Genomic DNA, 15,048 nt, shown 5'->3' on the forward strand with positions numbered 1-15,048 from the left:
GATGAGACCGCACAGCAAAACTATCCACACAGATAAGGCTGTGTATGCTATCGCTCCCTGGGGTTGGGGCTGTACATCACTTCCTGGAGTTTATCATAGCCTTTGACATTTCTTCCACAAATAAGTTCATTGCAGCTGCCACAAAACGCACACACCATGCTGCACTGTCAATATAGATAATTCTGTAAAGAAGTGTGTGTCTCCAATATGGCCATATCAATGGCGACTGCAGCATCTGAGGCGTTGAAAAGAGGGGGGCAGCCCCCTTCAACAGCTCATCGCCCCCCCCCCCACAGTGAGATCCGGGGGTGACGACGGTTGCTATGACAGCCCAGGGGCCCAATGAAGGCCCCCAGGACTGCCTTCTCTCTGCCTGTGGCAGGGCTTAACAGAAGCCCGTAAAAATTACGTTATACTGCAATACGTTAACTGGTTCAAGTCCCCTGGGGGGGGCTAATAAAGTGTGTAAAAAGAAAAAAAAAGCGGAAAAAAAGTTTAGTAGTGAGAAAAAAAATTAATATTAAAAGTTAAAAAAAAAACTATTTTACCTCTAAAGTAATGTAAAAAGTAAACAAAATTGGTATCGCTGCGTCCGTAAAAGTCAGAACTATTACAATACAACGTTATTTACCGCGCACGGGAAACGCTGTAAAAAATTAAAATGTAAACCGCCAAAATTGCTGTTTTTTGGTCAACTTAGCTCTGATCAAAAAGTTCTACGCACCAAAAACTGGTAACGATAAAAACTACAACCCATCCCGCAAAAAATAACCCCTGCCACCGCTCAGTGAAAAAATAAAAAAGTTATGGCTCTCCGAATGTGACGACACAAAAGATTTTTTTTTTAACAAAAAGTTTATTAACAAAAGTAGTAAAATATAAAAAGACCTATATAAATTTGGTATCACCGTAATCGTATTGAGCCACAGAATAAAGATATGTTGTCGTTTTTGGCGCATGGTGAAAGCCGTAAAAACGAAACCCAAAAAATAATTGAGGAATCATCGTTTTTTCCAACTTCAGCCCGCAAAGATTTTTTTTGCATTTCCCAGTACATTATATGGAACTTTAAATGGTACGAAAATAAACTACAACTCCTCCCACAAAACATAAGCCCTCACACCGCTCTATTGATGGAAAAATAGAAAAGTTATGGCTCTTGGAATGCGGGGAGGGAAAAACGAAAATGAAAAATAAAAAAATGGCTTTGTCCTGAAGGGGTTAATGAATGGTTCACTCATAAACATCTTAAGAAATATGTTTTCTGTTATTGTTGTGTGTAAAGTAACATTGCAGTTGAAAAGGAGGTGAGGGTCAGCAACGGTGACTTTACACTATTCTAATATATTCAGCCAGGCTTTTACAAGAGGGCGCTTGAAATATGGCAACGTTGGAACCCTTTTATTCAAGAAAAGAAAAAAGATGAGAAGGTCCACTTATTGGTAAGTAAATAATCTCTTTGCTTTTCCACATTTTTTTTTTTTGTGGGTACCACCAGTGATTTCCATAATAAAAGACCTCTATAGTTAAAGGGGTTTTCCCATCAGGGACATTTATGACATATCCACAGGATATCCAAAGAAGACTTCTTTGGATATACATCGTGCTGGAGTGGGTTTGCCTGGCTTGACAGCGTGCACCGCACCATACTCGGGACTAGTGCTGCTTCAAAAATCTCCTTTTTTCTGATATCCACAGGATATGTCATAAATGTCAGATAGATGTGGGTCCCACCTCTGGGTCCCAGATCTATCTCTAGAACCGGGCCCCCTAAACCCCGTGTTGTGGCTGAAGCGTGTGATTTCAGTCCATGAAGAAGAAAACCGCGTAGCTCGCTGAGCTAAGCTGTTTCCGTAACTCCCATAGCAGTGAACGCCAGTGACCGAAGCAGCATAGTATGTGAGCTACGCTGTTTCTGTAACTACCATTCAGTTCTATGGGTCTTACAGAAACCGCGTAGCATGCGAGCTGCGCTGTTTCCTTCTTCATTGTCGGAAATCACAAGCTTCAGCCGCAACACAGAACTGTAGAATGGGGTTTAGGGGGCTCTGTTCTAGAGATAGATCTGGGACCCAGAGCTGGGACCCGCAACTATCTGACATTTATGACATATCCTGTGGACATGTCATAAATGTCCCTGATGGGAAAACCCCTTGAAGGGAACCTGTCACTAGATTTTGGGGCAACAAGCCACCAGCATAATGTTATAATGCTGGGGTTTATAATCCTAAACATGCCCCCCTCAAAACTATCTGTGTGTTTTCATATTGTCTAAAAAGAAGTTCTAATAGAGCGAGCGCTGAATGTAAATTGCCGTCCTGAGATGAGTTCAGGTGTACTGGGCCTCGGCTTCATCTGAGCATGTGCGGGATGCTGTTGGACTCCTCTCTAGTAATTTACATACAGTGCACAATGTATTATCACTTCTTTTTATACTAAATGCTAAAATAGACCGTTTTGAGAGGGGCATGTTTAGGATGCTAAAGCCCAGCAATATAATGACATGCAGGTAATTTAGTTCTGTAATATGTTATCACAGGTTCCCTTTAAAGAGTGGTTACAGTTTCAGCAAATACAACTTGTTTCTTGTGTATCTTCTGCATTTCTGCAATATACTTTCTGCATCAATTCCTCACATCCTAATTTTTAAGATCTCTTGTTCGCTTTCTTGAAACGGCATCCCTCATTGTTTACTTCCAGAGCTGAAAATCTGTACTGGTCATGTGATGATCACACAGGTGCACGGCTCGTTACAGTTATCAGAGCCTTGTAATGGGCTGTGGGTTTATCACATGATCATGACCGATTTTCATACCCTGAAAGTAAACCATGATCGTCCCTTTTACGTGACTGCAATCAGAGATCTTAAAACCGGGAGCAATTTATACCGAAATTATATTGGAAAACCATACAACTTTCTATTACCGAATGACAAAACTTTATTTGCTGAGATTGTAATATCCCTTTAAACCTCTTTGTACTGTGCACAGGGATTTCTGTTACTGGAAATATGAAACTAAATTCTAAAAAAAAAACCTGCTACTGATTTCAATATAATTTCGTATAGAATGTTTTGTCAGATTTCTAGTAACTAATCTTTGAGCAGTGAAAAAGGGGTTCAGCACGCTATACTTTTTATTTGTGTAATATTTTTATTTCATGCAGCACGATCACTCAGTCTTGCCTATTTGTGAACCTGGCCTAAGACCTAAGTTACAAGGCACTTTGTAATGGCGCAGTTGAAAAATCTCTCGTGACCACTCTTTAAAGAGGCTCCGTCACCAGATTTTGCAACCCCTATCTGCTATTGCAGCAGATAGGCGCTGCAATGTAGATAAGAGTAACGTTTTTATTTTTAAAAAACGAGCATTTTTGGCCAAGTTATGACCATTTTTGTATTTATGCAAATGAGGCTTGCTAAAGTCCAAGTGGGCGTGTTTAAAGTAAAAGTCCAAGTGGGCGTGTATTATGTGCGTACATCGGGGCGTTTTTACTTCTTTTACTAGCTGGGCGTTCTGACGAGAAGTATCATCCACTTCTCTTCAGAACGCCCAGCTTCTGGCAGTGTAGACACAGCCGTGTTCTCGAGAGATCACGCTGTGACGTCACTCACTTCCTGCCCCAGGTCCTGCATCGTGTCGGCCACATCGGCACCAGAGGCTACAGTTGATTCTGCAGCAGCATCAGCGTTTGCAGGTAAGTAGCTACATCGACTTACCTGCAAACGCTGATGCTGCTGCAGAATCAACTGTAGCCTCTGGTGCCGATGTGTCCTCGCTCGTCTGACACGATGCAGGACCTGTGAGTGACGTCACAGCGTGATCTGGCAGAAGCTGGGCGTTCTGAAGAGAAGTGGATGACACTTCTCATCAGAACGCCCAGCTAGTAAAAGTATTAAAAACGCCCCGATGTACGCACATAATACACGCCCACTTGGACTTTTACTTTAAACACGCCCAATTGGACTTTTGCAAGCCTCATTTGCATAAATACAAAAATGGTCATAACTTGGCCAAAAATGCTCGTTTTTAAAAAATAAAAACGTTACTGTAATCTACATTGCAGCGCCTATCTGCTGCAATAGCAGATAGGGGTTGCAAAATCTGGTGACAGAGCCTCTTTAAGCAGGCCATACATTAGTGATGTTAGACGGCCATTTTCTGAATGACTGCTGTTCGTGGTTGGTCTGCGCAGGTTGTCATGTTAAACGACAATGCCATAAGTTAAAATGAAATTGTGCAATGGAACTCCGCCTTGATCTGCGGCCTGATGTGGGTTTCTAGTGATGGGGTGCTGATTTGTCGTTTGGCATGAATGACTTCCCAACTACAGCACCCAGCAACCACCAAAAAAAATTCTACACAGCAGATCTACTTTCCACAGATATCTGTTTTCGGTGGGCGTGTATTACACTTGTTCGTTTTTTCACGAAATTGCCCTATTTGGCCACCCAAAATTTGCCATAGAGCATAATAAAGTACCAAAAAAGACCACTCATCAGTGGCGTTTTCATTCTACACGTAGTCCGGGTTCAAACGTAGCGTAAATACTGCGAATTTTCCGCAACTAATTTAGTCACGGCGGCAAAGCTGTGATTCTGTGGGAAAAATCGCACCTCAGGGAAAAAAACAAAATCTTATACTTACCCTTAATTCTATGCTGCTCACAGGCTGCAGCAGTCATATGGGATCAAACGTCATCAGGTAAGTATGGGATTTTGTTCTTTTCTGTTTTCTGCAGTCGAAAAACTGCACCACAATTTTTGGTGCTGTTTTTCGGCCCGAATCCCCTGCGGCTGCCACGGCGGATACGCTGTGTACCTTTACTCCACGTTTCTGCCCTTTGTGAAGTGGCCTATGTAAAGTGTCATCAGATTTTTAGAAATTGAGATTAGAATACCGTTTTTTTGAGCATCAAATGAATCAACTTACACCTCTTCTACCTTTAACTGAAAATGAACACACGTATAGATTATGTATGCTGACATTTACGGTTTCCTCTTGATTAAATGTTTCTAGCTGAAGGATATAGAATTTTTAAGGAAATGCAGTTAGTTTACATTTAAGCCAGACACACCTCTGATCTGCAGCCATTAATATAATGAGTGTCAAGATTTTTCTTTATGAATGCCACCATTGAGAAATGGCATAGACAGAGTAACACCCTGGCAGTAAAATAACTGCTCACCCTTGGCGCAAATCTTGCTAGTTGAAGCTGGTGTCGATGGCTTAGGTTTGTGGGATGCAGATGACTGTGCCTACTGTTGTTGAATCTGCACATTTCAGAGCTCTGCTTTGCCCTGGAAAGTCTCTTGGCCTGAATTAATACTCATTTAATATGTGTAAGCAAACATGAATCGCATGCTTGGCACTCACTATCTCCCTCTAGTAGCCCACCAACGCTTTATACTGCCCACTAAGTAGCCTTGCTTTTAAAAGTTGCTTCATATACTGTATATAGTTGTGTATCTTTGTGTGTCTTTTATGTTTTAAATTTTATCTCAAATGTCATTGCTCTTAGAGAGCCTAATTAAATTTTTTCCATTCAGTTTTTATTTTATCCAAAATTGGAAACGGATATTGTAACTGCGAACGTTAAATGAAATTGTGTTAAAGTTTCTGAGCTGAAAGCAGGGTCCAGTGTGTCCTTTAAGGGACATGTCTTGATTGGTTGGGGTCTGAGCACTAAGACCCCCACAGATCGCTATAACGAAGCGGTAGAACTGCTCGGGTGAACGCTGAGCTGCTTTGTTCCTGATCGGCTTTTCTCGGAAAGCCGAGTAGTTGGTGTACGTACTCATTAGAAAGTCTATGAGCCCGTACACCATTACATTGGCTGTCTGAAAAAAAACGATCAGAAACTAAGCGGCTCAGCGCTAACCCGAGCGCTTCTGTCGCTTAGTTTTAGCGACCGGTGGGGGTCTCGGTGCTCGGATCCCCACTGATCAAAACTTCTGACATGTCACTATGACATGTTTGAAGTTTGTTGTAAGTTTAGTTACACTTTAACCCCTTTAGGACACAGCCTGTTTTGGCCTTGTGGACACAGCCTATTTTTTCAAATCTGACATGTGTCACTTTATGTGGTAATAACTCCGGAATGTTTTTACCTATCCAAGCGATTCTGAAATTGTTTTCTCGTGACATATTGTACTTTATGTTAGTGAAAACATTTGGTCGATAAATTCAATATTTATTTGTGAAAAACTTCAAATTTTAGCAAAAATTTGCAAAAATTAGCATTTTTCTAAATTTAAATGTATTTGCTTGTGAAACAGATAGTAATACCACACAAAATAGTTACTAGTTAACATCCCCTATATGTCTACTTTATGTTTGCATCATTTTTTTTCACGTACTTTTATTTTTCTAGGACGTTACGAGGCTTAGAACTTTAGCAGCAATTTCTCATATTTTCAATAAAATTTCAATAGGCCATTTTTTCAGGGACCAGTTCAGTTCTGAAGTGGCTTTGAGGGCCTTATATATTAGAAAGTCCCCATAAATCCCCCCATTTTGAAAACTGTACCCCTCAAGGTATTCAAAACCACATTCAGAAAATATTTTAACCCTTTAGGCGTTTCACAGGAATTAAGGCAAAGTAGAGGTGAAATTTACAAATTTCATTTTTTTTGCCGAAATTCATTTGTAATAAAAAAAAATCTGTAACACAGAAGGTTTTACCAGGGAAACGCAGCTCAATATTTATTGCCCAGATTCTGCAGATTTTAGAAATATCCAACATGTGGCCCTAGTGTCCTAATGGACTGAAACACAGGCCGCAGAAGCAAAGGAGCAGCTAGTGGATTTCGGGGCCTCCTTTTTTTAGGAATGTATTTTAGGCACTATGTCAGGTTTGAGGAGGTCTTGTGGTACCTAAACAGCCGAAACCCCCCCAAAGTGACCCCATTTTGGAAACTACACCCCTCAAGGCATTTTTCTAGGGGTATAGTTAGAATTTTGACCCCACAGTTTTTTTGCAGAATTTAGTGGAATTAGTCTGTGAAGATGAAAATCACCTATTTTTCTGTGGAAACATAGAATTTTTTCATTTTTACAAGGAATAAAGGAGAAAAAGCACCCCAAAATTTGTAAAGCAATTTCTCCCGATTACGGCAATACCCCATATGTGGTCGTAAACTGATGTTTGGACCCACAGCAGGGCTCAGAAGGGAGGGAGCGCCTTTTGGATTTTGGAGCGCAGATTTTGCTGGATTGGTTTTCAGTGCCATGTCGGGTTTGCAACGCCCCGGAGGGACCAAAACAGTGGAAACCCGCCAAAAGTCACCCTATTTTGGAATCTACACCCCTCAAGGAATTTTTCTAGGGGTATAGTGATCATTTTGGCCCCTCAGGATCTTTTTTAGAGCTAGGGTGACCAAAAAACAGCGATTTTGGCGCTTTAAATTCTTTATTTATTACAGCGTTCACCGTGCGCAATAAATTACGTTTTAATTTATTCTGCCGGTCGGTACGATTACGCCGATACCATATTTGTATAGTTTTTTTTACGTTTTGCAGCGTTTGCACAATAAAATTAAGTTTCTATAAAATAATTTATTTTCTGGGACACGCTATTCTGAGCCGTAACTTTTTTATTTTTTCGTCAAAAAAGCTGAGGGAGGTCTTGTTTTTTGCGGGACGGGTTGTAGTTTTTATTGGTACCATTTTGGGGTAAATGCGACTTTTTGATCACTTTTTATTCTATATCTTGGGAGGGGTGGTGACCAAAAAATAGCGATGCTGACAGTTTTCCGTTTATTTTGTTTGCGGCGTTCACCGTCTGGAAAAATTAACATTATAGTTTCATAGATTGGGTCGTTACGAACGCGGCAATACCAAATATGTGTACTTTTTTTTAACGTTTTCATTTTTTCCCTCTAATAAATGACTTATTATAGGAAAACAAAACCTTTTATTTTTACACTTTTATAAAACATTTTTATTAACTTTTTTTTACTTTTTACACTTTATATTTTTGTTTATTAACTTTTCTATTACTTTTTACACTTTCTTTTTTTGACCTGCAGCTCTGATCGCTGCTAGAATACATTACACTACCTAGGTAGTGTAATGTATTCCAACTGTCAGTGTGACGTCACAGTCACTCTGACAGTTGGTCTACGAGGATCAGCAGAGGCTGATCCTCATAGGCTGACATACATGGCAGACTTGGGGGCCGTTGTCTGGCCCCCGGGTGCCATCACAAGCATCAGAAGCCCCCACGATTGCATGGGGGCTGCTGATGCGCTACAAACCCGCTACATGCGGAGATCGCAATCGAGCCCCGCATGTAACGGGTTAATTGCCGAAATCAGCGGCGATGAGCCGCTGATCGGCAACACTGGTGAGTGTCAGCTGTCGGGGACAGCTGATCTCCAAGTTCCCGATGCACACTGTCGCCGACAGTGTGCATCGGGAACGGCACAGTGACTTTCTGTCACTCTGACAGGAAGCCTATCAGGACCAGCCGAAGGTTGGTCCTGATGGGCTTCTGTCCGTGGCAGACCCGGAAGCCATTGTTTGGCTTCCGTTTGCCATACTAACTATCGGCAGACCCCGCGATTTCGGACGGGGGTCTGCCGATATGTTAGAAACCCCTAAAATTCGGCGATTGCACCCGATCGCCGAATTTAAGGGGTTAATGCGCCGAAATCAGCGGCAAAGGACCGCTGGCCGGCAAGAGGGGAGTGTCAGCTGTCGGCGACAGCTGACCTCCTGGTTCCCGGTGCACACTGTCGCCGACAGTGTGCACTGGGATTAACTCAGTAACTGTACGTCCTCGTGCGGGAAGTAACTTCCCGCAACGACGTACAGTTACGTCCTGGTGCGGGTAGGGGTTAAGAGATGGTGCAATGTTTGTTTTGGGACAGCAGTGGCTTTTTTCGTAGTGTCCTTTAGTGAGCCCCATTCTTGTTCAGTGTTTTTTTAATAGTGGACACATGAACAGAAGTTTTTGCAGTTTGTAGAGTCCTTAGTAGGTCTTTAGCTATTACCCTTGTGTTCTTTCTCACCTTTTCAGGATTGCTTATTGTGCTCTTGGAGTGATCTTAAGGGTATGTTCACACGAGGGCGTCCGTAACGGCTGAAATTACGGGTATGTTTCAGCCTGAAAACATCCCCGTAATTTCAGCCGTAACGGCATGTGCAGGCGCTTGAACGCCGCGTCCATTACGGACGTAATTGGCGCTGCTATTCATTGGAGTCAGTGAATAACGGCTCCAATTACGGCCAAAGAAGTGACAGGTCACTTCTTTGACGCGGGCGTCTATTTACGTGCCGTCATTTGACAGCGGCGCGTAAATTACGCCTCGTGTGAACAGACAAACGTCTGCCCATTGCTTTCAATGGGCAGATGTTTGTCAACGCTATTGAGGCGCTATTTTCAGACGTAATTCGGGGCAAAAACGCCCAAATTACGTCCGTAATTAGTGCGTGTGAACATACCCTTACAGGACGCACTGAATTTTCTCCATTTTTAAACAATTTGTCTAACCGTGGATTGATGTACTTACCGGTCTTTAGCAATGCTATTGTAGCCTTTTCCAGTTTCATGCATCTCTATACTTTTTCTGAGGTCTTTTGAAAGTTGTTTGTCTTGAGGCATGGTTCACACTAACTAAGATTTGTCAGTAACCAGGCTGTGTGTGCTTTTTATTTAATGGGCAGCGCACCTGTGAAACCCGCACTTCCAATCTCCTCTCCTAAATTTGCCACTTACTTTTTTGCCTGCACTGTAGACTCAATGTGCTCAATAAAAGAACTGAATCGTACAACTATTCGTGTGTTTATTAGTTTAGTTACATTGTGTTTGGATATAATTGTCACTTCGATAACAATCCCACCACATTTTATTAGTAATCAATGCAGAAATCTAGGAGCAGCTTACACCAAGAAATATATGAGCAGTTTTCACCAATTGCCCAACTGTGAAGATGATGGTAACCGTTCCGTATAGGTGAATTGCCATACATTTTGCTGTTTGAATCAAGTAGAATCAAGCCATGTGAGATGTCAAGTACAGTGCTATAGGTTGTCATTAGCATGAACATTCCTGCAATGTCAGTTTTATGTTTCTGTGACGAGACACAAAAGGGTTAATAATCATCTGTTTTCTCTTCTCCACTCTGTTAGGATATTGGGTTCCGACTTGATAGCCTGCGTGCAATCCTGCTGCAGGAAGTCCTGATACAGGAGGATGTGGAGCTCATTGAGTTGCTTGACCCGGGAATCCTGTCTGCTGGTCAGACCCAGAATCAACAGAAACGACACCTTCCATCTCTAGGCTCCCTAGCAACACCTAATATTTGGTATAGCCCACCAAATGGAATTCATTAACTAACTTAAAGTTATTTCTTTACATAAAATTTTCCTGAAATTAAAGTAAAGAGAAAGTTGAATATTTACTACTAGATTAAAGTTATACAATAAGGCTTATGCATTGGCTACTCATGTTTTCAAGATCTCTGCTTGCAGGATAAAGATCTGTCCTGGTCATGTGATCACACAGGTGCAGGACTGATTACAGTACAGTTTTCAGAGCTGCGTCTTGTAACAAGCCGTGCAGCTGTGTGTTCAGAATTGGATCTATTTGCTGAAATCGTAAGGGCCTGTTCGCATCTGCGTTGGCCTTCCGTTTAGCTTTCTGTTCCTCTGACCGAATGGAAGGCCAACGTTCATGCGTCACTGTCCTTTAAAGAGAACCTTTCACCATACATGTGCAGCATGTAATAGGCATGGCTGCACAAAACCCTGGGGCACTTTACATTTTTTTTTCTACCCTCCTCCATTATTTAGATATCGGTGCCGTTATATTTTGCGCCCAATATTTAAATAACCCCCTGACCTATCAATGGGGCGTGTTCTGGCAAGGGGGCGTGATACTATGGCTGTGACACTGTCCAATCAGCTACGGACAGTGTTACATCGAGGATAGAGGAGAGAGTGTGTGCGCACGCTCTCACTCTTCTGCTGTCGGCAGACAAGGACAAGACTGATTCTCTCTCGAGATCACAGTCTTGTACTTGTCTGCCGAACTGGCAAGGGGGTGTGTAATGGCAAGGGGGCTTGTCACTTCTGCGGAAAATGCAAGAGCTGGAGAGAGGAGAGCGGCCAAGCCCACGCACGCTATCATTCTTCAGCTCTCGGCAGACAAGGACAAGACTGTGATCTCTTGCGAGAGATCACAGTCTTGTACTTGTCTTCTGAACTATCAAGGGGGCGTGTCACTGCTACGGACAGTGTAAGAGCTGGAGAGAGGAGAGTGCGCATTTGTGCTCTCCTCTTCAGCTCTTGCACTATCCGTAGCAGAGACACGCCCCCTTGCCAGTTCGGCAGACAAGTATAAGACTGTGTATATGTCCCCTTGTTTTTATCGGTTCTGTAAGTATAAGGGCAGAGACACACGAACGTTGCGTTTTTGCGCGCGCAAACAACGCTGCGTTTTGCGCGCGCAAAAACCATTTGACAGCTGCGTGTGTCATCCGTGTCTGATGCGCGGCTGTGTGATTTTCGCGCAGCCGCCATCATAGAGATGAGGCTAGTCGACGCCCGTCACTGTCCAAGGTGCTGAAAGAGCTAACTCTTTCAGCACCCTTGACAGTGAATGCCAAACACAATATCGAAAAACCTGTTGAAAAAAAGAAAAAGTTCGTACTTACCGAGAACTTCCCGGCCGTTGCCTTGGTGACGTGTCCTTGGTGACGCGTCCTTGGTGACGCGCCTCTCGACATCGGGCCCCACCTCCCTGGATGACGCGCCAGTCCATGTGACCGCTGCAGCCTCTGCTTGGCCTGTGATTGACTGGAGCTGTCACTTGGCCTGAATTGTCATCCCGGGAGGTCAGACTGGAGGAAGACGCCGGGAGTTATCGGTAAGTCAGAACTTCGTTTTTTTTTTACAGGTTCATGTTTATTGGGATCGGAAGTCACTGTCCATGGTGCTGAAACAGTTTAACTCTTTCAGCACCATGGACAGTGACTATCTCCTGACGTCGCGTACCGATAATTTTTTTGCCGGGTTCGGCCAAAACTAGTTCGGCCGAACCTGGTGAAGTTCGGTTCGCTTGTCCGGCTTCGCTAATCGCAAAGACACTCCGTTTGGATGTTCGGAAACAGAAAAGCACGTGGTGCTTTTTTGTTTACATTCATCCTTTTGACAGCTGTTGCGCAAACACGCAGTTCGCACGGAAGTGCTTCCGTGCAACCTGTGTGGTTTTCACGCACCCATTGACTTCAATGGATGCGTGATGCGCGAAATACGCAGAGTTATTGAACCTGTCGCGCTTTTTGCGCAGCAGACAAACGCTGCGCAAAAAGCACGGACTGTCTGTACTGCCCCATAGACTTGTATTGGTCCATGCGTGCCGCGTGAAAACCACGCGGCCCGCACGGACCGAATACACGCGCGTGTGAATCCCCCCTAAGACTGTGATCTCTCGCGAGTTATCAGTCTTGTCCTTGTCGGCCGACCGCTGAAGAGTGATCGCGTGCCCGCGCGCGCACACTCTTTCTTCTATCCTCGCTCTTGCTGTAACTCTGTCCGTAGCTGATTGGACAGTGTCACAGCCATAGTAACACGCCCCCTTGCCATTACACGCCCCATTGACAGTTCAGGAGGTTATTTAAATATCGGGTGCCAAATATAACGGTACCGATATCTAAATAACGGAGGAGGGTAGATTTTTTTTTTTAAAGTGCCCCAGGGTTTGTGCAGCCCTGCGCATTACATGCTGCACATGTATGGGCGGGTGAAAGGTTCTCTTTAAGTACCAATTTGTGTAATGTAAAGTAATTAGAATGCTTGTCCAGGTGTTTCAGTCTGAAAAATGTGTTTGTTTTGCAGTTTGAGTTTCAGAAAAATCACTTACCAACAAGCTCAGTTTTGTCTATATCAATTGTGTTATTAAGGCTTCGTTCACATCTGCGCTAGAGCTTCATTCTGTCGGAACGGAGCCCTGACAGTCACAAACTGAAACCATAGGTTTCAGTTTCCGTCACCATTGATTTCAATGGCTACTGATCCAGTGCAAATGGTTTCCGTTTGTCTCCGTTGTGCAAGGGTTCAGTCGTTTTGACTAAATCAATAGCGCAGTCGACTACGGTGTTCCGTCAAAACGACAGAACCCTTGCACATCGGAGACAGACAGAAACCATTGGCACCAGATCCGTCACCATTGAGATCAATAGTAATGGAAACGGAAACCTATGGTTTCCATTTGTGTCTGTCAGGTCTCCGTTCCAACGGAAAGCTCCGACGGAACGCAGCCCTAGCGCAGTTGTGAACAAAGCCTTACATATTAGTTAGTTCCATGGTAATCTATCGTTAATATATGATGTGCGCCTCCTCTAAACTGTATTCTGAGGACTGATTGTTTTCCTTTCATTGTGCAGGGAGATGTCCGTAGTGTTTGCATTTCTCAGTGCCATGGCTGCACTGAAATCTTGGCACTTTCCATCACTGTTCATTTGGGGGCCCAGCCTTCTTTTCTTTGCCATCTTTGCCGTCCAGCGTGTACGGATTACATGGGGCGCTGCCAGGCTACAGATCAAACTGAAAAAATACTGTGACCAGTTGGAAATGACTGTAGCAAATAGCCGAGCCTTTACTAACCTTGTGAGAAAATCTCTGCGTCTCATTCAGGAGACAGAAGTTATCTCTCGAGGATTTACTCTGTAAGTATTTTCAGTCCATTACTTAGTCGTTCAATGTACAATAGTAATGTCTATAGCAAAACTTACCATTAAACAACATGCCTACGACTTTGAAGGTGAAAAATATTTTTTGTTGTTTGTACACAAACAATAAATAGGACAGAAAAGAAAGAACTTTAATGTGCATAAGTATTCACCCCCTGGAATTCAATACTTTGTGGAGCCTCTTTTGCTGCAATGACAGATACAAGTTTCTCTGTGTATGTCTATTAGTTTTTCACATCTAGACACTGGATTTTGCTCATTCTTCCAGGCAAAACTGCTCCAACTCCTTCATGTGTGATGGGTTGCGTTGATATACAGTAGTCTTCAAGTCATGTCACAGGTTCTCAATTGGATTGAGGTCTGGGGATTTGACTAGGCCACTCCAAGATATTCAAATGTTTCCCCTTACAGGGGTTAATCGAGATTCCCCTTAAAATTAAACACCTATAATAAATGAGTTCTCCTACTCTAGCCATCCTGATGACAATATCCCTACAGAAAAAAATCAGTACTTACTACTCCTCAAATATACGGCATGCACCGTTTGGTGTCATGGCTTGCAGCCTTGTTTGTTTACTCAGATTTCTGCTGAGACTAAACCCGTTAATGACCGCCGATAAGCCTTTTCACGGTGGTCATTAGTGGGCATTATTCCGATGCAATAGCCTTTTTACGGCGTTGCATCAGAATAAATAAGCAGAGCAGGGAGCCGATAAATGTCCCTGCTCTCTGCTACCGGAGGCATCTGAGGGCTGGGGGCGTCCCTGCTCGAACGTGTGAGATCGATATTAGTATCTATCTCACCCGTTAAAACCGCTCAGATGCGGCGCTCAATAGCGAGCGCCGCATCAGAGTGGTTTTGGAGAGAGGGAGGGAGCTCCCTCTCATCACACTGACACCCGGCGGTAAAATCGTCGAGTGTCTGTGTCTCCCAGGTCTGCCTGTAGTGTATGCCTGCTAGGTCATGCCAGAGGCGTTTTAAACGAACAGGCAGTAATACACTGCAATACAAAAGTATTGCAGTGTATTATAAAAGCGATCAGATGATCGCATTACAAAGTCCCCTAGTGGGACTAGTAAAACAGTAAAAAAAAAAAAGTTTCATAAAGCTAATTAAAATGTTTTGGGAAAAAAACATGAAAAACCCACTTTTTCTCCTTACAAAATGCTTTACTATTAAAATAAAGCAAAAAAGTTACACATATTTGGTATCGCCGCGTCCGTAGCGACCCCGACTATAAAGCTATTACATTATTTAACCCGCACTGTGAACGGCGTAAAAAATAAAATAAAAAACAATGAAAAAATTACTGTTTCCTGTCCTGACTTAAAAAAAAATGTGATAAAAAGTG

At 43.1% G+C, this 15,048-nt stretch overlaps 1 protein-coding gene across 4 annotated transcripts in view; it reads left to right on the forward strand.

Moving 5' to 3' along the window:
* Positions 1-15,048, forward strand: part of VEZT (vezatin, adherens junctions transmembrane protein) — a 106,470-nt gene that overhangs the window by 23,907 nt on the left and 67,515 nt on the right. For 2 of the 4 annotated variants that reach the window (XM_075856849.1, XM_075856850.1), the window contains exons 3-5: positions 1,353-1,442; positions 10,134-10,309; positions 13,391-13,672. In XM_075856849.1, the coding sequence (XP_075712964.1) occupies positions 1,353-1,442; positions 10,134-10,309; positions 13,391-13,672 (548 nt within the window). The remainder of the gene's footprint in view (positions 1-1,352; positions 1,443-10,133; positions 10,310-13,390; positions 13,673-15,048) is intronic. The other 2 variants (XM_075856851.1, XM_075856852.1) reach the window with 1 other exon arrangement.

The sequence above is a fragment of the Rhinoderma darwinii genome, chromosome 3 (assembly GCF_050947455.1).
Source record: "Rhinoderma darwinii isolate aRhiDar2 chromosome 3, aRhiDar2.hap1, whole genome shotgun sequence".
Taxonomy (NCBI): domain Eukaryota; kingdom Metazoa; phylum Chordata; class Amphibia; order Anura; family Rhinodermatidae; genus Rhinoderma; species Rhinoderma darwinii.